The following is a 25,283-nucleotide window of genomic DNA, read 5'->3' on the forward strand; positions in this document are numbered from 1 at the left end:
CAAAAACCCACTTTTCCTGCTGTTGTCATTCCTCTCACAGCAGATATAAATCGATAAGCAAACAGTTTAAAAAAAAAAAACTTTATTTTATTTTAATCATCCATCTCCAAAGTGTGTATCCAATGCAATCTTATTTGGTCTCATATATCATATCAAAGTTAGCAGACTAAAGAAAAAAAAAACAACTTTGCACAGTGAAATGACTTAAACCTGACACACGACAAATACAACAGACAGATGGGATAATGGTGTAGGAAGGAGAGCAAGCTGTCGAAGTGTTACTTTTTGATGCCGAGCCCTCCCCTCCAGTACACTCCAGCTAGCTTATTGTAATTGCACTTCGTTCCATTAAAAATTAAAAATTAAAAATAAAAACCACAGGGGCACGAAAAGTAAATCGTGCAGCTTTTGGACCTAAGTAATCTCTCATTACTTAAAGCACAAATGGACTTCAAATGTTTCTGTAAAACACATAAAAAGCAACCCCTTGCTCATAGCGTGGTGTTACACGGTGGTCAGTCTCTCTCACCACATACTGCAGCAGCAGATCGTAAATCGAAGGTAAGCAGAAAGGATCAGCGCCACACAGACAGTGACATGCTGACATCATAGTCAAATGATGTATGTTCCTACTTGCCTGCTCTCAGTCCTGACATCTTACACACAGTGGGTTCAACTTCAAAGGTGCAAGGATTAGCAAGAACAAACCTTAAGTACTCATTTAAAGTAATGCTACTGAGTACTCCTTTAAACGGTAAATCAACATTGATATCAACATTGATTTCGACCTGACTGGAAAATCAAGTAGATTATGGGCATTTGCAGATATCACTGATGATGCATCAAATTCATATTTTTGTTCCATGTGTAAACAGTAAAACAACTGCAACGTATGTGCACCACCAATACAAAACATCTTAATGAAAAGTACAAAGAAATTAGGATATTTTGATAATATTCTAACATCACACTGAAAATGTAAAAAATAATAATAAAAAGGTAAAAAAATAAAATCTATTAAAAATAAAAATGGAGTCTTTATATTAGTGGCATAGTCAATACACAAAGGTCACAGGCAGCTCAAAGTCCAGGCAGGCATGGGGGTAGTGGGGGGGTTTATAGTCAGTCTGCAGCTGGAAGCCCCTCCCACCTGCAGGACCGGGCCTTCACCTGCCCCAGCCGCCTGCGCTGCTCCCGCTGCTCCCGCTGCTCCCACTGCTCCCACTGCTCCCGCTGCTCACGCTGCTTCCTGAACAACCACAGCACCACGTTCCTGATCTCCTCCCGTTTCCTGCGTACTTTTTGCCGTGGAAACCACGTCCCCAGGAGAAACGGTGGTTCAAAGTGCACAACTGGGTTCTGTGGGGGGTCGCAGATAGTGGGGTTAGGGGAAGGTATAGAAGGAGGTCATACAAAATTTACATATATATATATAAAATTTCTGTTCAAATCTCTCAGTCACTGGCTTCCCTGCAAGAGAGCTCTCCCTCTCTCTGTGTCTTTGCAGAGTCGCAAACGTCCTCGGCGACGCATCACGCCTTGGACACCATTTGTGTGACCTGTTGTCATCTGGTAGGCGGTACAAGGCACTCAGCCCCCACACTACCAGACATAAGCAGATTTTACCCCAATGCAGTAACCAGGCTGAATCAGACACTGAAGGACTCTGACTGACGCACCACCATACGCTACCTATCCATCTGTATTACACACATTTAATGACTTTTTCATATTTTCTACATATTCTTAAGTCTTGTGTTTTGTTTGCAATACTCAGGGAGCTGGTATCCCAATCTCGTTGTACAGTCCGACTCAATGACAAAACTGAATCTTGAACAAGATCTTCATACTTCTTAAATCCGAAATACGAATGAGGCAGGAACCAGTGGCGACGACGTGCTCTGGATCCTCACCTCCAAAAAACTTTCTGCGTACTGCAGCAGGTAGAGACCACAATCACTGCTGTTGTCCTGCAGTGGGACCCGGCAGCGAAAGCCCAGCATTGTCTCTGGAGTGAACGCACGGGGGGTACCTCTGCGTGCCTCCCACTCTACCTCCAGGTACCTGAGAGAGCAGGAAGGCTGGCGATCACTACACATCCAGACCCCCACATACAGTGCCAGTCAAAAGTTTGGACACACCAAGCCACCTACGAAGGAGAGTGAAAGCGCCACATCACCTGACCTAAACATAGTAGAAATGGTTTTGGTGGAGTCTGATCAGTGTGAAGGAAAAGCAGCCGATGAGTGTTCAGCATATGTGGGACCTCCTTCAGGACAGCTGGAGAAACATCCCAGGAGGCCCCCCATGAAGCTGGCGTAGAAGTGAAAGGAGCGCTTGCCAGTCCCTGAAGCAGCTGGGGCCGAGGGCCTTGCTCAAGGGCCCAATAGTGGGATCACTCTGCTAACCATTTTTGTCAGTGCATAATCCCATATATATTATTTTATGGTTCTGATGTCTTTATAATTACTAAAAAACATAGAAAATAGTACAAACTAACATTTCAATGGGTAGGTGTGTCCAAACTTCACCACAAACATCCAACACAGTTAAGGAGCCAAAGTGACAACACGCACACACACACACACACACACACACACACACACACACACACACACACACACACGCACACGCACACGTGCACGCGCGCACACACACACACACACACACACACAGACGCACGCACGCACGCAGACGCACGCAGACGCACGCACGCACGCGCACACACACACACGCACACACACACACACACACACACACACACACACACGCACACACGCACAGACACACGCACACAATGTTAGTTGCGCTCACATACACACACAGGGTGTGTCCATGAGGGCCAAGGGAGATACTCACTCCCGTAAGAACTTGAGAACACGCTCGTGTGAATGCCAGTTCAGAGAGTCCATGAGTAAGATGCAGGGTCTGCAGAGGAAGGAGTTCATGTCCCAGTCAGTCAAGTTCACCGTGTCAAAGAGTCAATCAGTATTATAACAGCAGCCAACCAGCAGACTGCCATTAAAGCTACAATCTTTAAAAATGAGGGTAACGCATGCATCATGTAAAAAGTGTGTACTGTGGGTCCAGCCTTTATGTAGAATGCATAGCTCAACTACTTTAGCATGTAGCCTCGTCACAGCCTTGTTATTGATAGCAGTATATAGCCTTGATAGAGCACAAACAGCACCCTGCCATACAAAGGAGCAAATATGGTATGGATTTTCAATTCTTTACCTTTTACAGATGGTGTCCCTTTGACAGCCAAGCTGTGTACACTTCTGTGGGGGGGCGGGGGGCACAAAGCAGAAAGTGTTGTGAGTCAGCCTGTCGGCTACAAAGTGCACAACTGTAAATGTTTAGAAATGTTTGTGTAGGAGCCATACCGGAGTCAGCAGTGACATTCCCCTGGTCTCCTCCATGCCACCTGCAGGGAATATGGGTAGGGGTGTCAACATGAGCCTCCCCAGCTACACACTTTGCATGTTACCCCTAGTGAGGCCACGGCGAACTTGTCACAGTCCCTCATACAAAGATGAAGCGGACATATAACAGGCAAGGCCCTTCAATTAAACGCAGGCTGGTGCAACACAACCTTGTACAGCGGCTATGCGTGGCAACCCACTCCAGATCTGCTCATTAAGTAGTGCCTCGTTCCACCCCTCCGAAAATACTGGACAGGGAAAAATAGACGAGTGGCAGGCCAGGGGAGCCTACACCACTGGAGTGCCCCTGCGGGTGTAGGGCTCATGTTTGTAGAGGTTTCCTCCAGGTACTCTGGTTTCCTCCAGGAATCCAAACACATGCGATTTGATGAATTGGTGACCCTAAATTGCCCTCAGTGTGTGATTGCGGCACTGATTGTGTATGCGCTCCGGAACCCCATTTAGGGCGTCCTCTGCCTCGAGCCTCATGCTTGTCTGGATTTGTTCCAAGGGTCCTTGTAAGTCTGTACTAGCATAAGAAAGATACTGTCTGAATGATAACAATGTATTCCACGGACAGCCCCCCCACCATCTACTCCTGCCACATCCATGTCATTTATACTATTTATAGGTAGATATTTATATTCTATTTATTACTTTCTCATTTGCCCCACAACCCATGTTTTCCATGACATAGCAATAAGAACCATAAACACGTCGTTATAATGCCGCGTATCTTTCTTGTGTATTTCAGTTCATAACTCACTGAAATCTAATTGTAGAAAATGGTTCCGCATATTCAAATCGTATTCGCATGGTAATTTGATGGGGGGGGGGGGGGGGTGTGGCCAGGTGTGAATGGTTCATGCATACGCATGAAAGTTGCTACATATTTAAGAAAAGGAGTCCAGAACTAGTGACATGAGTTCGGTTTTTCTTATTTATCCAACTGAATGTTGTAACTACAGCATTTAGTCACCTTCATGTAGCCAAGACTTTGGTGATCAGATATCTGGGATCAAAACAAACTGCCACCATTGCTTACTATGTACTTTTATAAAGTTTATGCAAGTGTCCCAAACTGCATTTTGCAATGTCTATACTTTGATGTCGAATTACAAACTTCACATAAATCTGACATATTTACAAAGTACACCAAGATTAAAATTAGTTTAATTCCAAAACAAATATACAAGAACTAACTTATTTGCCATGAATTAAGTTTATGATATTGAATGAAATGTGTGATCATGCCCCAGGCAGTGAAAGTGTGTTCCCTACCCCTAGACCCCAGAGGGTTAAGATAAGCACGTATGTGAATGGCAAAGAACCTCACAAAATGATAAATGTATTCCCTGGACGGCCCCTTTACCCCTTTCCCCCAACTAATAACTACCCCCCCCCCCAATCACCACCACCTCCCAACTTCTAGCCACCCTAAGCTTGCCTTGGAGAAAATTTCAAACAAAATTTTGACAGTAAACCAAAAACATTAAGGTAATACCACCAAAGCATACTCTACACTCTCCCCACCTCTCCAAAAAAATCTTTATTAAAAGCCATACTTTGTGTGACTTGCAATCAGGTTCACCAGACCTTCTATCGTTCTTTCATGTGCTGACTAACATTAGAGCTAAACAGAATGGTTACATACTCCCACCATAAATGACAGTGACTGTTGCCTGGACTACAGACAAAATTTGCGGGGGTAGGGGGCTGAAAATGAGAAAAAAAATTAAAACTTTACTTTAAAATATTCCGAAAATTATCTTGTTCTCCACAATTTGAGAACCACTGACCTGTACAATGTTCCTGAAAAAGATTCAGCCTTTCAGATTCACTATGTATGCAATATGGCATCACCACTTAATATTGCCGTGTCCATTCTCAGATACTGCCTGTTGCTGCGGTTTCAATATTGGGACGATTTGTTTCAGGTGTATCAGATGTAGAGTTTCATTCATAAATTGGTTTTTGAGGCTTTGGTAATAAGAGCCAAAGATCAAATGCAGTAATAAGATCCTGTTCACATGTCAACAGCCCTCCCCACTGCTGCCACTACGCGTCGTTTATTACCTTTTGGTGTAATTTGTCTCAAAATCTGAAATCATCCAGATTATCACACATAAATGTGTTCTTTTTCCAGTCATCACTATAAAACTGCCTTTTCTTTACTATCACTATGGTAATACTATGCTTCAGTTTTCTGGAGTGATCAATCACAGAATTTGATACAGTCCAGATCTTCACCCTTAGGTTGTCCATAAAGTTTGAAAAAGATCCATCAAATACTTTTTAAGCTATGACATTAACGAGAGTCCCCACCTGGGGCATACAATAAGTATATGGTTAAATGAATGAATGGATGGATGGATGGATGGATGGTTTCTGAATGATTGGAATGGTCCAATCTTGTCCTAGTATAAAAATTTTTATATTTTCTGATCACTTGCATAGAAAATGGAATGTTCCCAGTGAAAACTTTCCAGTGTTGGGCTATTTCCCAAACTTACCCCGGACTCTTCTTTGGTGAGGTCTTCCACTTTCTGTGAAATAGTGATCCAGTGTCATCTGTCAACTCCTGGTCCGAGGCCTGCTCCTCAGCCTGGGAATCGCTTGTGCTCCCCACCCTGCTCATCTCCCCCACAGCTGGGCCTCTCCATTCCTCTGACTGGGGCTCCTCCAGGCAGGGAAGCAGATGACCACCCAGGTACCAGAGAGACCTACGGAAGCCCAGGTCTCACTCAGAAAACACGTCCAACTGTGCAGACAGGCCATGGCCCCATGCAGATATAAAAAATCCCACTGCAGAGCCAGACAGGGTCCCAAAAAGTGAACGCGGTAACGACAAAGCTTTAAACACAAAGAGCAGCAACTGTGGTGTGCACGTCCATCGCTTATTTTTATGTGAACACGCTGTACTATATCAAAACTAGCAACTCAAAAGAAAAAAAAACTTTCCCCTAATTACTCTGCTACCTTCCATTCAATAAAGACCAAATTCATATAAAATGAAAATCCCCTGTAATTGCCCTCATATTAACTTCCCTTTGGACGTCAGAGTTTTATTAGGCATTGCAGATTGGTGACACCTGTACTTAAGGTAAAGCACGCGATCACTCGGCCAATCAGAAGCCCTCATCGCTAATACTTCCCACATGACTAAAGAAAAACACACACAGTGTGTTAACACGCAGACTGTTAACATGCGGCCTGGCATGTTTAAGTGGTACGACACGGCATGGCTACAGAAATACAAATTTCATCCATGAGGGGCCTTAGCCATCGTGGAAATTGCAAAACCCCAAGCTTCAGACGGGTTTTCTTGTAAGATTTCTTACAATTAGGTTTTTTTTTTATTATTTTAATCATGGAAATTGGAGGAAGAGAACCAATTCAAAAGGCAATGAGGCACAGCACAACAGAGGAGAGATTTCGGTTGCAATCTGCAATGCAGAGAGCAGGCTAAACGCACACACACGCACACGCACACACACTGTACCATGACCCTCCGGCTATCAACGTGTGAATGTAGATGAACAAACTAACAGGCTGGCGCATGGCGTCACGAAGACCACCACCTACTATACGCGCCGACGAACAAAGAACAAAGCCGGCACTCACTCCTGATTGACGGGTATGAAGAGGAAATCCTTGCTGAAGATGTCCACGTTCCGTGTCCATGTTCTCACTCGCTGGTGTCTCCTGTGCTGGGCTCTACAATGTGACAGACACATCACATTACACCGGAGTAGGTGCCACTGGCCACACTGGCTGTTTAAAGACATGCTGTCACACAAATAAATATACAAATGGAGTCATTTCTACATCTCTAAACGAGGAAAATCTATTTCAGATGCATTCTGGGAAATGTGTCTTTTGGACAGAAGGTGGAAGCGCTGACGGGTCACGTTAAGGACGTGCTCCTTACGAGGTGTGGGCCGGACTCCTCGCTGGCATTGTCCTTGCGGGTCCAGCTGCTGTAGAAGAAGCTGCTGAAAACATGACACCTTTGGACCATCTCCTTCTGGGCCTTGTCCAGAACCAGGTACCTGAGGAGCACATGACGGCTACATCAATCAGGACTGTAACGAGCTGTATCCATAAGAAAAGACAGGACTGTAACTTGGCAGGCCTGAAATGCAGCCCGGTCGGTTTCGCGGGCCTCACTTGAGGTAAAAGTCGATGATGACATCATTGAGGAACTCGCCACTGTCCAGGGCACTGCAGATCCCTCCATAGTTACGGAGATTCCTCCTTTCCAAGGGGGTGGAGGGAACAGAATTAACCTGAGAAAAAAAAACAAGAGAATGACCGATTCAATCCAACCCCAGTCCTTAATTATGACACACAAAACATTTCGTTATGTTCAACTCCATACTAAATGAACACTTAAGCCTGAATTATCGAGGAAAGTCAAATACGATCATCAGTGCTGACAGGACTGGTCACATGGTGTGTGGGCTGTTAAAACCCAGACGGGTCCTGTTGGCTTGGCCCTGGTGCTGGTAGCGACTCCAGGGAGAGTCGGGCTTCGGTGACATAGACACTGCGTACGACCTGCTGGTTCTGCGGTGACAGAGCGTGTAGCTGGGTCTGGGCCGGCCTGGATTCTCTTCCTAAGAAGAGAATGGGACAGAACTACTGGAGCAGAATGAATAACTGCCACTGAAGGATGGGGGGGGGGGGGGGGGGGGGCGAATATGGATCCCTGGGGTCTCTCAAAAAAAGGTGCCCCAGAGACGTATTAAGTCAGCGAAGACACAGATGAGCAGTTACCCTCGGCAACAGTATCCCATTGTCTCAAGACACAATAAATTAGTACAAAAAAAAGGACAGAACACACATTAAAGGAAAAGAGAAGCACTGCCATTGTGTGAAAGACAGGGGGAAAGTGGGGGGAGGGGGCATACGGGGGGGGGGGGGGGAATCACTGACCGGTGGAGCTGTAGGTTGAGGCCCCGTTTCCACCTGGGATGAGGCAGCGCGCGTCTGGTCCTGCGGCTCCCCCCGGAGGACGGGGAGCAAACTGCAGTCCCCACCGGAACTGCTGGAGATCAGGGCCAGGCCCTCATCCAGCGAGAGGGGCTGCATCAGCTCCGGCTGCTTGTTCTGGAGGCTCATGAGGTCCATGAGTGAGCCCAGGAGGGCCTTGTGTATCCCATCCAGCGGCTGACGCAGAGTCAGCAGCAAAAAGGGGCTGGCCGTCCCTACACATATACACACACACACACGCACACACACGCACACACACGCACAGTAAACAAAAATGGCATTGAAATGATCATACATTTCAAGGTTATACAATTAAACAAGATCATTTCTCCTGGAAGCAATTAACTAAACCGCCGTGCCTCTCTGCCTTTTAAATAAATCATTCTTCCCCATTCATAACTTCATTTATCCAAAGCTACATTTTTTTTTGAGAATGCAGAGTCAAAGAATCTTAAAGGAATTGGCGGTTAGGGGCTTTGCTCAGGAGCCCAACAGTAAAATCACTCTGCTGACCCAGGGATTTGAACTGACAACCTTCCGATTACAGGCGTAGCGGCCTATCCTACTGAGCCACACGCCGCTTCCATACATTCGCTCAGTTATCTAAAGCGTATCACATGTGTTTCACAGTACAGGGAAGGGTGCATAAATTAACACACAATTATAGTTTAATCATAACTCAGATTGGTGACAGCGCACTACTGAACCCCACAACACCCGGGTCCTGGGCCACATCCCCACCTAAAGTCTCAGCCGGCTGCAGCGCTGACAGTTCTGCCTTTAGAAGCTCCAGTTCAGCATCCGACACCCACAGGAAGAGGAGCGCCCCCGCATTCCCCTGGACGCCACTGTTCCACAACCCGTACTTGCACAGTTGGGTCGGCACCAAAGCCACGGACAGACATTCTGCCTCTCCGGAGGAGGCTGACGGCAAAGAAAAAGGAGATGGTTGTGAGATTCCTCGAAGGTGCCACTTCCCCACCCAATGGATTCACTCACCCTCATTTTACATAAACAATCCGGTATATTGCAGTGTTAATCTGAAGTCAGGCCTCGGTGGCTACTGGCAGGTAAGCACATTGACTGGAGAAATGTCAAAACCGGTTCAAAACACAACCTAATTCTCTGTCCCGAAACGGCAGATTTCATTTATCATAAAAGTAATGCCTTGTCCTTATTTCTGAAATTATCCATTTGAAATAATGATTTTTCCAGTATTCAACCAAAATATCAGTCAAATGCACCCTCAATTTTCTCACAGAAGCTGACAAAAAAATATGTATCAAAATTAGGTATCAAAATAAAGCATAAAAAAATAGGTTTATTTTCAGGAGATTTGTTCCAAAATACCAGAACCAACAGTGGACACCCACCATGGAAACAAAAGTGAGGCAGTCATATCTTACACACCATTAAAGATGATGATGATGTTTGGTATCACAATGAAACATTCTGACTAACCTCGGCCGATTTTCAATTTTTTACATGCCGGTACCTAAAAACAGCTGCATTCCATCATCAACAACACTTTGGTTACGTTTTACTTCTGTGTATTTCAGAGTACATTTTTCTATATTTTTCAAGCATTATAAGTGAGATCTGTGTGTATGCATCTCATCCCAGCTGCTAATAAACCAAAAACAACACTGGGCTGGATGGCTACATTGGGACCGTCAAATGGTTTCTCAATGCTATAAATCACAGCAAGTCAGCAAAAAATGCTGGTTACTGTTGGATTTAACTAGAGGACAGTTCATTCATGCTGTTCGGTTAGTAGTAATACTGGCATGTTAGCTCCTCAGATATGCCACAGGTTTGTTTTCTGCAGCCTACATACCAAATGCATTGTGGTTAAAGACACGGACGGCCTACTTAAAGTGAGCCTACGCTTTCAGACAATGATACAATGCATTCCTCCTTGGGAGACGGGGGACATTCAGCAGAACAGAGACATGACAATTGCCCCCAAGGTAAACCACAACATAAAATCTAAACAAGGTACAGTGCAGTGGAGACCAGGAGATTTGAACCATTAAGACACCGTCAGGTTAAAAGTCTGTCAGTGATTACCTTTCAGCGGAATAGTGATCCCTTGATCCGTGATCTATAAAAAGGGAAGAAAAAAAACATTTACATTCGCAAATGAAAACTCTACAAGCTACAAGTACAGCATGTCAAGGAGACTCGACATCAACTTTAAAAAATGCTGATTACAGGGTGGCTGGTCTCAGACAGAGCACCTGCCGAGTTTTTATGGCACAGAAAATCCAGTGCGTGACCCCGCAGGGCCATGAAATAGAGGTAGATCTTATGACAGGCAGTGAGCACAAGTCCAGACCCTGACAGAAAACACGAACAGAGCAAGACTCCCAGGGGACGAGCAGCCAGATTTTAATTCGTTTAACCATTACATTGCTCCCCGAGGCGGGGCCCCTGATTTGTCAGGGCCCTTGGCAACAGCCTATCGTAGCCTATGCATTAATCCGGCCTTGACAACAAACACCAAAGTCCATGTCATCGAGAGCAATACATCATAAAAATATAAAGCTGGGCCGTGACTGATCAAAAGAATGAAACGAAGGAGTCGAAATTAATGGGGCACAAATGAGCGAAACACGCAACGTTATCGTAGCCATTCGGCTCTTTTATACTGCCAGTCAGCCTTCTCAGAGACATTACGGAATACGCGGAAAAATGCTAGCCGCACCGCTCAGAGCACGTTTAGCGTAAGCACGGCTGACACACGCACCCGCATCGCAGCTCCCTCTCCCCCTCCCACAGACGCATTTCAGTCCCGAACGAAGAGCGCAGCTGGAAATATCCCGGGGCCCCACGCGGCCCTTCGACCGACAATGCGATTCCCTGGCAGCGTGGCGAAAGCCTCGGCCTCCGAGCGGGAAAGCGCTTCAGGCACAGAATGTACAGCTCTTAAATTTCAGCAGGGGTCTCTCTCTCTCTCCTTTTTAATGCTGACCAGAAACATGCCGTTCCGGAAAACCAGGTGAGCTATGGAACCCGACCCAGTCGCACCAATATAAAAATGTCGGGAAGCCTTTGCTGCTGGTGACTTCAGCATTTGTACTAAAACAGCCGCCTTTTTTATTTTTAAACAGATGAAGGCCGTTGTGACAACTGCTATGAAGTTCACACTGAAATAACATTCAGATCAAGCTACTGCTACTGATGTGAATTAAAAATCACATCACGATGTGTTTCGCCGGTAAACCTATTTCACAAACACGTCTTTCAGCCCCCCCCCCCCCCCCCCACGAAAAAAAAAAAGTGTCAGCATCAGCAAGGCTTCATTAGATCAGTGGAAAAACAGATGTCCCTCATTACAATAAACCTACAGAAAGCAAGAGAAGGACGACGGACCAGCCAAAAAAACCTGGAAGACTGGGTGGAAACACAAGTACACACAAGAGGGCTCAAGTTCTGCGAAAACCCGAACAGCAAGTTCCCCTTCTTGCTCTGCCCTGCGCCGACACAAACCGGACCTCGCCTAGACCTCCTTTCTAATATTGGAAACCTGGGTGTGAATTGCCTCTGCCTGCAGTGAATTGGTTCCTCCACCCATTGAATTGGCTCCGCCTCCTCCACTCACCATGATGTCACCGCCAGCCTGGACTGTGACCCCGCCCACATGCAGCTCACAGAATGGCAGCTGCAGCAGCGTAGACACCTAGGGGGGAGATGAGAGCCGGTAAACATCTCTCTCACAGCGACCTCTCTGCTCCCAGGGAACCGCTAAACCTCCCGACAGGACGAGGAGGCCTGAGAGCACAAAGTGTGTACTTGTGTGCATGCGGCAGCAAGAGGAACAGATAGGAGAAAAGTCCGGAACCAGCAGCCGCCGAACAGTGACATGACATGGCTTTTAAAAATACCTTTAATCCTTACATCACACCTCCCCCTACCCATCCTTTGGACCCCACCGAGTACATTTCTGAATCGTAAGGGAGACTGGAGACAATTGTCAAATCAAATCCGGTACCATTAATCTGTGTACTTTTGGTGTGATGTGTTTCAGAAACGTCACCGTTGTCGCTAAGAGCCTAAAACTGGCTGAAGTGGAGAGAAGCATAACCAAGACGTCAAAAATACTGGCATCGCACTGCCTTTGAATACCATCAAAATACTGTAAAACATGGTATAACGTCAAGGAGCTTTGAAAATTTTGATAGAATTTTTAAGTAAGTCCAACAACCGACCCCATTCATCTCTACTCAACATCACTAGCACTCCTGCAAATTAAACCAGCTTAAAGATTTGGCCTTATGAACCTACATCCTTAATCTCTTTGCTGCCTGCTGACGAATACAGCGTACGTGCCACTGTACAGTGAACAACTGCTTTCATAATGTTCCTGCTCTCTACTGGCTCTAAAGAACCAACCGTGACCACTCCCAGACCGGCACGTCACCTGTGACATGTCCTTCCTCCCACAGCAGCCACCACTAAACAGCATGTTCGGCTGCGTCTCTCCGTGCTCGTCCTGGTGCTCCAGGGCACTGGGGCTGTCCGGGGGCTGGGGGTCCGACCTGAGGACAGATGGGCCTGGGATACCATCTGGAGCCAGGCGGACCTCCTCTTTGCCGTCCTTCCCTTCCTCGTCATCACTGGACAGCACGACTGGAAGAGAAACACTCACATCAGCAAACCCTAGGAGACCCCGATAAGCTTCTCCATCTAAAGACCTGCAGACCTGAGCTGCCAAACTTCTGCCCTGAATATGAGGTCTGTACATAGGAAAACCAAAAAAAATCATTCATTCAAAAAAGAAAAAGCCTGCATAATCCTGGTTGGACAGGGCAGGTAAACCAGGGCTTAACGCAGCGAAATAACCCTGAGGGTGCAGTGGGGATACAGGGTAATCCTTATAAAGCAGGTGCACTGAGCCACACTGGCAGCAGGAATAAACTGCATGAAGTAAATCCTTCTAAGAAACAGAAAAGCAGGTGGACAGAGGAGAAGAGGGAGAGTGTGCAGTGTCACTATCCTGTCATCCATTACAGCAGGAGAGCACTATTAATCAAGCATCATCATGGCTTCAGAGTCTTTGGAAATTAAGCTCATTCCCTCTTCACAAGCTCACACTCAGGACTCTGTGATTCCCTCAAAGGGGCAAAACTCAGAAACATATAAATACAGTGGTACCTTGGTATGCGAGCGAAATTCGTTCCAGAAACATGCTTGTAATCCAAAGCACTCGTATATCAGAGTGAATTTCCCCATTAGAAATAATGGCATTTCAGATGATTCGTTCCACAACCCAAAAATATTCATATAAAAATTATTAATACAAAATATAAAGAAAACAAATTAACCTGCACTTTACCTTTGAAAAGAATCATGGATGGTGTGAGGGAGATGAGAGAGAGGAGAAAAGGAGGGTTATTTTGTAGGACGACTTTCACTATAACTAAAGGGATCACTGCTATCTGTTGGCTCACTGGAATCCTAGCACTGCTTGAGAATGTCAGTAGCAGTATATTGTGCAAAAACCAAATATTCCAAAAAATTCAGCTGAATATTTGAATGTGACAATGTATGGATAGTAAATACAGTGACAGCTACTTCCATTGCTTTATTGTAAGGAATCTGGCTACAACGAAAACAATGACCTTAGCCTGGCCGTTACGAGTCAATCCATTTTGATCCTCTTCCTCCTACCTGCTCAAAACCGTCACTGGCTGCGAGATACGTCAAGAAGCTGAGCTGTCTTACACCAAGGAGAGCGATGAACTGCATCCAAATCCACAGTCATCCAACCTCCAGTCATCAATCTGTCCATGTTGATTTTGAGAGGAGATCTCAGGCTGCAGGTATCAGTAAAAGTTGTAGCGAAGCAGAACTCCCAGTAACCCATTACAATCAGCCTCAGTCGTAACCACACAGCACACAGCAGCATGGCACCAATATTCATTCATCAGCTATTGCAGCCTCCCCTTCATTCTTGTGGGATAAGTCCAAATATCGCAAGTGATCAGCATTTACGGCTCTAACCATGCAAGGAAGTCACAACATTTTAATGCAATTTATACCATTAGAATATTTTATTTGATATATAATGGAAAGGCAGACCATTTTTATATAGGAGCCATATATTAAATTATGTGGAACCAAATCTTTCAACCATTCTGTCGATGAGCTTCCCCACTAACTAGGTAGAACCCGCACTGTCCTACGATATTCGAAGGGCTGCCTCAGTTTGCCTGGAGTGCAGACAGACCACATCTCATGTCTAAATGGAGATGGGCTGACATGTAATTCATTCCTTCGGCTTTCGATGTTTGTGCCGCGCTCTGTGTTTGGTTTTCTTGTGTTTTGTAAGCTTTGTTTGGAATGGTGTGTGAGTGTGCCCTGCGATGGGCTGCCCCCCCCCCATCCTGGGTTGTTCCCTGCCTCGTGCCCATTGCTTCCGGGATAGGCTCCAGACCCCCCGCGACCCAGTAGGATAAGCGGTTTGGAAAATGGATAGATGGATGCTTTGTTTGAAAGATAAAATCCAATATAAATATTATAAAATGATACTCTTATGCAACACTTCTGTGGCATCTCATGCATAATCACAGCAAACGCCCAGTGACCCGAAGGAGTTGCAATCCCTGTCCTAACTGGTCAGAAGCCTCGTCTGACCTGGAAGGGACAAGGCACCTGTTTTTATTCACTTCCATGAAGGCCGCTCTAGATCCGTCGGAAACTCAGCGATCGGAAACTCGCGCCTGATGGACTCCAGCATATTTTAAAAGCCACATGTGAGTTGAACGGGAAAACAAATTCTGCTTCTTTTCTGCAAAACCTAATTACCCCCAACTGAAAAAAAGCAGATCGACATTAAAACGGTGGAACTTGGATGTACAAGTTCCTGTTTCCCCTACCGTTCTACGGACGAGGCGACCGGCCAGATGAGGGGTCACTTTCCAGGACACATTCATGCAGACAAAGACAATTCCAGAAAGTTCACAGATCGTACATGCAATTTGTTAATTAAATGAAATTGTAAGTTGGGAATCCTTCCCATGCTCAGGCTGATGCGGCTCCATGGAGGCTGCAGATCTCATAGCCTAAAGAGCAACGCTGTATTTAAGAAACAGGAAAAGTCTGAGATACCCAAGTGACAGGTGGCTTATAATAATGATGCTAAGGTGACTGACATCCCGGCAACAAGCCACCCGGCAACAAGCCACCCGGCAACAAGCCACCCGGCAACAAGCCACCCGGCAACAAGCCACCCGGCAACAAGCCACCCGGCAACCAGGGAGGATGAAAGCCAACCAATTAACAGATGCCTGTTCCTCTCCGGCCTCCTCTCCCTCCCACGAGAGAAACATTTGGATTCAATCGTCACCCAGGGCGATCCGAGACTCGCGCCATAGTTCCCAGGGTGTCTACCGTGTTGAAGGCACCAGCTGCATGGAGATGCTTCCCACTCAGTACCGATCTGGCACCAGTGAACAATCAAGACTCTCGATTTATGATTCCTAACCCTAAATCTGTCATGAGTATCCACTGGGCTGCGGTAGGACATATATGGAAAAGCCACATTTTTTATTTTATTTTTTACAATCCCTGAATGTTTTGATCACATTGGGAATAAAATGGTTGAAATATGCACCGCGGATCAATCAGGTCAATAAACCTACGCACCCTTCTCCCGCATCACTGTAAAATTTTTGGACCGTAACAGGCAGTAGGGTTAATGCATGTCACTCCTGCTGAACAGCCCCCAGAAAACCAGGCCCACGATCCATCTGAACGCTGGCGCCGGGCCCCTGGGCTGTTTCCCATGATCCGACAGGCCTGCTGACTCACTGAATTTTTTGGGGGATGTCCCGCCGAAGGCGACTCATGGATCCAGACCCAGAAGGCTTGCCCATCCAACAATCAGCGACACGTTTGTCAGGACTGACCCGGGGACTGCGAGAAGCTGGAGAGTGGCAGACACAGGCCAGACGCGAATGCGGTTACTGGCACACGGCCGTCAAAGGACCCCCCCCCTCCCCCTATTCGTCACCGCAGTCCTGTGGACGCTCATCCCGCACCCAGGGGACAGAACGGGGAAGTTCATGCTGCACCCCCGAGTGGATCACTTCATGCAAAGAGGCCAGAAAACAAAGACTGAAAGGACATCAGGCACCGTTATGTGCAACATAGCAGGAAAAATACTCCTTCAGGTCCTAGAGACAAGTAAAATAAATAACTAAAAACCCAGCAACCACAGCACTTCACTGCGCAAAGACAAAGTCAACTTTTCCACTTTCTCATGTGCAAGTGAGAAGAGGGAGGGTCCAACATCAAAGGTTGGTGCGAATTTAAACGAAACTGGCCCCATTTCTGAATAAAACTGTTTAAAACAACAAATGAGTGAAAAGGAAGACAGCATCTGGAAAACAGTAAATGAAGCCAGTCACTGGAGGCTCGGAAAGGCTCAGGCGAGATGGAGAGGATCACTCACTAGGTTCTGGAGGGCTGGATTTGGGCTTCCTGGGGGGGTCCAGGCTAGGGTCTGACCCTGAAGGGCTTCTCTCGACATGCTGAGGTTCCGGCGGGTCCCTGAAATGGCACCGTTCTTCAGCGGCCACCGGAACATCCATCAGGCAGATGCGTTTAGCGGGATCTCTCCGGTCCATGATCACACTCGTCCTGGTCTCTTGGGGCGTGCAGGGACTCCCCACTTCTATTACTCCAATTCCATTTGTACAGGAGCCCGGGGAACCCTCTCCATCAGCTGCCTGAAAACGCAGAGGTAGCTGTGAGCCTCCACATGAAGTCACCTGTGAAGTAGTGTAGCCAGAGCAGGAAGGTAGTACCTCTGTAGCCTGGGATGGTGAACCTTCACAGCCCGGATGGCACTGCACGCGTCCGGCACCTCCAGGTAAAATGCCCCCCTTTCCCATTTCCAGGGCTGTCGCTGCCTTGTCTTCCGAATTGTGACATCTCTGCCGGTCCAGCGGCCTTACAGAGATCTTGCACATTTCTACCGACAACCCTGCGAGGCCAGATGGGGAAGAGATGGACTTAACTGGAACACAAGCAGCGTGTAGAAACCTCCACATTTTGTTCCCCCATCTCCATCGACCGGTGCAGGTGTCCACGTCCCTCCCAGATGCGGAAACCACCACGGAGATCCAAGTCACACAAGAATGACCTTCCGCGCCCCTCGGATCACTGTGACTAAGCGATGTGTCATAGTCCACAGCTACAGGTTGTCAGGGGATTCGTGAATTTAACCATTGTTTGTTTACCATAAATAAATATCACCAGGAAAATAACAAGTCGTTCCAACTCACTAATAACAGGTCTTTATGTATTAAACCCTTAGAGAAAGGGTTCAGCGTGTGGGCTGTGTGCTAAATTTTCAATAAACCTCAAAAATAACACACAGGGAAAGCCATGAGTCATGGAGGGGAACACAAAGCCTTTTGGGTGGGAATCTGAGGGAAGGAACGTTTTATAGATATTTAGCAGAAGTATTTTTAATCCTCATTAACAGTAAAAACCTGGCAATGACATTTCTGAGCTACAGTGAATTCTGTACAAAAAAAGGAAGACAGAGCAGAGATGCAGATGTGATTCCTAAGTACCTGTGCGGCACACATGGAAAGTGTGCGTACCTGTGCGGCACACATGGAAAGTGTGCGTACCTGTGCGGCACACATGGAAAGTGTGCGTACCTGTGCGGCACACATGGAAAGTGTGCGTACCTGTGCGGCACACATGGAAAGTGTGCGTACCTGTGCGGCACACATGGAAAGTGTGTGTACCTGTGTAGTGCTCCTGGAGAGCATGTCCATAAGTCAATGCCCGTGGGAAGGGGTCCCCACAGTGAATGAGGTCAAGTGTACAAAACGTACTTAACATCCAAACTACATATTCAATCTCATACCTCTCAGCGCCACACTGCGACTTCTCAGTTTGGGGGAGCAAGTGCCATGGGGGGTTTCCTCCACCGGACACGAGGCGTCTGGCACCACCTGGTGGCCATCTCTGGGGGGGGAAAAACACATCAGTCCACAAGCCATATGCGAAATTCATTAACTAAAGCCTCCTGTTTTAAGTGTCAGCTCTCAGGAGGATAAATTATAAGCAACTTCCAAATGAGAAATGCTCCACAATGAAATCAATTCCTTATGACATTTCAATGGATATGGAAAGAGTGGAATAGTGAGTGAAGATAACATTCCAACAGAAATAAAAAGTACAGATTAAAAACACATTTCCTGAAAGGGGGGGGGGGGGGAGGGAGTGTCAAAGAAAACGACGACTTTGGGGTCACTGGGGTCTCCTGTTGCCATTCAGGTAAATGGCCAGATACAGCTTAGAGAAACAGACCCAAATCCAACTGGGAAAATCTAAACAGCCTTAGTCAGCGCACTTTGGATCTCACCCACGTTACTAGGGATGGGGTGATAACTACGCCCATAATGTGTGGCTTTCGCCTGTATCCAAAATACACTGGGCATCAGTCCAATCAAAATTTCATCTATCTCACTTCCATAACCAGTAATACGAAACCAATGTTACAGGAAGCATGGAGCCTATCGCAGGAAGCAGAGGGTACATGGTGGGGATGTCCTGGGAGAGATGTCAAGAAATCTTACACACACACACACGGAAACTTAAAAGACATTAATCCACCAAACCGAATCGTTTTTTTTTTTTGAGTGCAGGAGGATACCATCAAAACAAGATGCAACAGCGTCTTCCAAGTGAGTCACCCAAGCTACCACAGACGTGTAATTCAGAAAATCTCATTCAGACAAAAGGAAAACAGAATTCAATGTAACTATTCAATCCAGCCAATCATAGATGATCAGTGAAACATGCAGGATGAGGGTCCATATAAAGAGCGATAGCATCATTTTATAAAGAGCAAAAGCACTTCACATTAAAAGCCAATGAGAATTGTCTGTCAGTATTGCAAAGCAGATCTTGAATACCATCACGTCTTAAAAGAAGACATTCAGGTTTCACAGACCCAATAACGCAAGATCAGCCACAGATATGTCTCATTTAGCCTCTCGAATTAGCCTAACCTGTCTCTGTCAAAATAATCGCTGCTAAAACGAAGGTTACCCTGTCGCTTAGCCACATCGTTTACATAATATCGTACATAATAACCAATTAACATCATTTTTTCATGTACTGCGAGTTTTGAGCAGGGCTGAATAAGACTAAAAGAAGATCACACTGCAACATTTAGGAGTTGAAAACTAACTATATCCAAATGTAGAACTTATCTACCTTTAAGTTATTATCTACCAAGAGTCTGTTAAATAGAACTTCGCCAACAGACAAAATTTAGTGCAGACAAATCACTTAGTGATATAAGTTCGTTTGTTCTCAAAACTTTTGAAACTTAAGAATTAAAAAGCACCTTTGCTATAATGAGTCAATTCCTTTTATATGTAAAGTGTACAACATACCCAAAGATTATTATAATAATTCAACAAGCAGTGTGTCTGGTACAGATGGAATTTCTTAAGTGGTTAATTAACATTATTACTATGTATATCCCAATTTGGTTGGTTTGTAAACAATTAATTCGATATTGAGTTTTTGGCAAAAATTTTTGGCTCCTGTTTTCATGTAAAATCTATTTGTACAATCGCACAACATCTCTTTCCCATCTTAGATGTGATTTTACTGCATTCAAGCTGAACGCTAACGCTGCCACTCAGCTGTGTTACTCCATGGGTGTGAGCGCAGTGACTTCCCCCTGTTGTGACGTCATGTGCATATCCTTCGCATCAGACCATCAGATAAGAGGGTGACGATCTGGAAGTATTTTACACTTTTAACAAAAACTAGTAGCATGGCATTTTGCAATCTTTGCAAACACAGTTTGCAAAAATGTTTTGAGAGGTGGGAGTAGAGTTTAGTGAAAAATCCCACTAAAAGCGCACACAACTGTATGAGACAACGTGAGTATATGAGTAATGTGCAAAAAGCGATGGATGATTTGGGAGTCCCTAGGCTGGGTTATTTTCGCACACTCGCTACATCTTGTGGTTCAGGACGAGCTGCTATCGCAACGAAGTGTGACGCTGCAGCCCGTGGGAGAAAAGCTGCGGCACATTTCAAGCATTCACCACTGCATATACTCACTTGGAAGATACTCGTATTGAACTTCAAACGTCTCAAAAAGGCTTAAAACAAGATGTACAAACGAGGTGGAACAGTACGTTATTGTCTGTTTCTAGCCTAATTAAAGATTTTTTTGGTACACATTTTTTCATCTTTATTTACCAGTTTAAAAATATTACTAATATATAAAGTATAAATATATTATGCATATTTTTCGTACTAAAATATTAAAGTAAAAAGATCTCGTATTGGAATCTGTATCGGTATCAGCAGTTGTGTATCAGATTCGGATGTGAACTGATATAATGTGGATCAGCCCTTCCCTAATTACTACCTACATTCCAGTTTGGTTGGTTTGCAACCAACAAACAATGCTATATTGGGGACCGTGATTCTAACCAAACATGGTATTCTGACCGTATCGCCCACCCCTAATAGTAGGTGAGACTTCCATACCTTCTAGGAGTTGGGGAATCTCTTCGCGAGCCCCTGACTGGGGAGTCCCGGCTCCGGGCAAACGAGGGCGCCTCTCCTTGCAGGTTGCCCTCCTGTCGTTGTGGGCGCCTGCTGCTCTTGCAGCTGACCGCGTCCCTTTCCTGCTGCTCTGCCCGCAGGCCAAGGCTGCCCCTGTTCAGATACTCCTGCCCCAACCTCGTCTTCAGGACATCCGTCAGGATTAGAGTGGCGTGAAAGCTGTGAAAGGAGGCGAGCATCACATGAAGGCCAGACCAAGTCCACACCGACTTCCATTTTTTCCACAGAAGCATCAATCCCATCCACTCAGCAATGATGTCGCAGAGTCGGGAAGGTTACCAGACTGCAAACCAGAAGTCTGGGTACAAAGTGATTGCTCTTCTGTCTGAAAGTTCCTATTAACCAAACCTAGTGTGTTGTGTCCCTGGGAATGCTGATATCTTGTTCAGGATGCCTCAAAATCTTTCAATTACTAACCAGACTGATATCTAGCTGGAATTGGTACCAACTGTGATTTCACAGCTAGCAGCTTCTCTTGGTCCAGATCACAACACTGAGTCTCTTATTATGGATGTGTGGGAATTAAGACAACCTAACACCATGAAGGTAGTACTGCAGGCACTACATAATGGGTAAACAAAGAGATTCACAGACACGATTCAATCTCTAAATGAAGATTAGAGATCTGTATGTTCATCCGTGCTTCATGTACATTGCTGTTGTATGCACAAGAATTTCCCCTTGGGATAAATAAAGTTTATATTATCTTAAAGGGGCAGGAATCCAAGCTCAGAAAAAGCTCGGTTATGCTGAAATATGTTACAGAAACAGGTTGCACAGTGTTCCACATGTGCATTAAAAGTTATTCAATAAAGAAAAGAATGAGTAAAACTACATATGCAATATAGAAACTCGGTAAGCTACATTTTCCACCACATTTTGAGCTATTGGTTATATGGTCCAAATGCGCCACCTTCTGACAGTTTTAAAATGTGCACAATCATCAGCAAATCCACAAAATAAAGCCAGGCCTGGTTGGCTGGCTGGGCAGATGGACATTACAGATTCCAAGTGAGAAATTGTAGCAGCACATCAACAATACATACAGTGCATAAAAGCAAATATTCACCTTTAAATAATGATACTAATGAAAAAAATAAACTCTTCTTGTGGCCAAATTCATTAACAATACAACTGTACAAAAACTTGGCCTTTCGATTGACTTAATCTTCCCAAAGTAAACATGTCATTGAATCACCCGTCATCAAAGTGACATTACCAGCTCGTTCCGGCCTTGCATTTTGGTGACCTGTGGGGACTCCAGTTGTTTTTCCCATTCACAGAACTGGCTCCTGCAGACTTCTGACAAGTGGCAGATAGTTCAGTCCAGTGTTTCTGCCCAAAAGAGTACAGTCATAACAGTAACCAAGATTAATAACCAAACCACACTTTGTTTTAATTACACATTCCTGTAATGGACATCAAATCGGGTACCCTGCCTATTACGCCCATGTTTCCAGGGATAAGCTCCAGCCTCCCCCCCATTATCCATTCAAAGGTAACTAATATGAACAACAAAACTGGCAATTCCCTCACCTTCTGGGCCGGGGGAGACTCTGTTTTCCCACATGAGGAATCCGCAGGGGGCTTCCTCTTGGACAGTCTTAAAGAATTTGTTGCCTTTTGAACAAAAAAAAAATGTCAACAATCACAATCGCAAAGGCATTTCAAACCAAGGAAGTTTCATCCCGATGTGACACGACAGAATCTACGTACGTGGGAACGACCCTCCTTGTTGACGGGTGGGGGGAGGGCGAGAGCTTTACGCCTCTCCATCTTGATTGAACTCGGGTCAAAATGGGCAGACACAGGCCTCTTCACAAGAGCCATGCATGACATCACCACTGCGGGGCAAAGACAGAAAAGCACTCAGTGTGACACTGTGCTATAGAAGGGCATGCAAACGGTGCAGAAAGACCTGCCCACCTAAACACGTGTGCCATAGCGCCACTACACGGAGAGACGTCTTTGACTAGGAGCTCAGTTATTTATGTAGTATATTGACATTTTATTTATTTAACAGGCGTATATTTTGGAGAAAGCATGATCAGACTGTCCACCCAACAGAGAAACCACTCTGTTGACTTTTGGATTTGAACCGCCAATCTCAGGCACAGCGTCCTAACCCGTTTTACAAAGAAACGCGGAGGTAATGCTTGTTCGACATAATGGTGGGGAATTCACCGTAAGGAAAACACATTGTTATTTTTACGTTTCTTGGGTACGGTTTTCTGGTGCAACTCGTTTCTATTACTGCTCTTCGACATAACATTCTCACCCACAATCTGGAACTTAAAGTAATAAAATTATCATGTGAGCAAAACACACGTGAAGATATGACAACAAACCGAGTTTTAATGGATCTGCCACTATAAATGATTATGTCGCATCTATTAGTTGTTAAATTCAGTTTAGACAGATAACATCTCCTTTCTTACCTTGAACAACACCCGATACAACGGGCTTTGAGCGCGACCAATTTGAAGAATAAGTATCTTGCGATCCGACTATAAGTTTAACTGTAAAATCAGAGTAAATAAAAATACACAAACGTTGAGACTCGCTACTACTTTCTCAAATTTTGCAAAAAAGTAATCGTGAATCTAATGCCTGTACATCTGAGTTGCACGTACCTAAAGCAGTACGAATGACGCATAAGTGAAACTACACAGATCACACACAAATTAAGTCACATTCTTAATAAAAACACAGCTTTTACTCCTTCCCGTCTTTGTACTGACCGGCTACAACGGAACGGCTTTCTGTTTGCTTCCGCTGATGTTTATCTCTCGGTGGTTGATGTTATTTAAAAGTACCACATCGCCACCTACCGTCCCGGAGGACGAACAGTGCCTTGGTGTGACTTCTAAAATGCGCTATATAAAATGTAATTGAATTGAATACAATCTAACATCATTGTTCTCATTTTTCAGAAGGCATAAACCCATATTATTCCTAGACCTACACTCTCCCGGGCACTAAGGTTTGCATACAGGGCCTGGTCTTCATTATGTCCAGATGCGATTCTAGGAACTCAGGAGTCCTAGTCAAAAAATTCCATGGGGCCCTCTGACTCCCCCTCCCCCCACATGGTAAAATTTATTACATAATATTACATAATTATTTTATTACAATAATTTATTACATGGGGCGGCATGGTGGTGCAGTGGTTAGCACTGTTGCCTCACACCTCTGTTGCCCGGGTTTGAGTCTCCGCCTGGGTCACACGTGTGCGGAGTTTGCATGTTCTCCCCACGTCATCATGGGGTTTCCTCCGGGTACTCCGGTTTCCCCCCACAGTCCAAAAACATGCTGAGGCTAATTGGAGTTGCTAAACTGCCCATAGGAGTGCATGTGTGAGTGAATGGTGTGTGAGTGTGCCCTGCGATGGGCTGGCCCCCCATTCTGGGTTGTTCCCTGCCTCGTGCCCATTGCTTCCAGGATAGGCTCCGGACCCCCCGCGACTCAGTAGGATAAGCAGATTGGAAGATAGATGGAAAATATATTACATAATTGTTACATTTATTTTACTGTTAAGTGTAAATGATAATATCAAAGAGAATGTAATAAACAGAAAGACCTTTATTTTCACTTTCATGAAAAACAGAACACACAAATAAAGCAGATTTGATGTTGCAATGTGCTATGTAATCGCCCGCCCTCGAGGGCCCCCTGCCAGCTCGGGGCCCCAGGCTATCACCTGCCCTGTCTGTCCTGTCGCTGAGCCTCCACTAATGTCCTATGAAAGCTGGACATGTCAGGCAAACACGCCAGGATCTCGTGTGAACTTCCGTTTTGTATTAAACAGCATTACCCCCAAACTTTAACAGACCAAACTGCCTGAAATGAACATAGAGTGGCACATATGTCAGTTACTCTGTAAATTCCCCTGTAACAGAAGGACGTTTATGCAGTTCAGCTTCTTTCATATTACTGGGTGGTGAGGAACAAGGCTGTGTGGAGGTGGAACTGCTCATATTTTAGCATGACAAAAGCCTGGAGTTCAATACCAAGAATGTCTGGGACCCCCAGACAGTCCAGGTTTTTGCTCTGCCCCCGGGATGAAGTAGTCCAACACCTTCAAACGGAGTTACAATATCACAAATACTGGGCTTAAACTGGAGACCTTTTGATCACAGGCACAGAGGCGTACTGAGCCACACGCAACCCTCTCTTATTGTTGCTGGTTCGGATTTCATTAAATGTGGGTGTGAACGGAACCATATTCTAATCTGCGCA

The 25,283-nt window shown here is 45.4% G+C and overlaps 1 protein-coding gene across 1 annotated transcript; it reads right to left on the bottom strand.

Annotated features, from left to right (window-relative positions):
- Nucleotides 1-65: 65 nt before the first annotated feature.
- LOC125710351 (sentrin-specific protease 7-like) lies at nt 66-23,818 on the bottom strand. The gene is given in 23 exon segments (XM_048979947.1): nt 66-1,359; nt 1,914-2,064; nt 2,860-2,928; nt 3,238-3,281; nt 3,387-3,427; nt 5,939-5,996; nt 7,357-7,477; nt 7,596-7,654; nt 7,657-7,713; nt 7,910-8,044; nt 8,364-8,635; nt 9,162-9,344; nt 10,491-10,524; nt 12,025-12,102; nt 12,844-13,052; nt 16,879-17,155; nt 17,234-17,412; nt 18,310-18,410; nt 20,967-21,203; nt 22,264-22,379; nt 22,581-22,664; nt 22,761-22,888; nt 23,483-23,818. Coding segments are annotated over 22 exon segments (2,865 nt in total). The 5' UTR covers nt 22,884-22,888; nt 23,483-23,818; the 3' UTR covers nt 66-1,122.
- Nucleotides 23,819-25,283: the final 1,465 nt, after the last annotated feature.

The sequence above is a fragment of the Brienomyrus brachyistius genome, chromosome 16 (assembly GCF_023856365.1).
Source record: "Brienomyrus brachyistius isolate T26 chromosome 16, BBRACH_0.4, whole genome shotgun sequence".
Lineage (NCBI taxonomy): Eukaryota > Metazoa > Chordata > Actinopteri > Osteoglossiformes > Mormyridae > Brienomyrus > Brienomyrus brachyistius.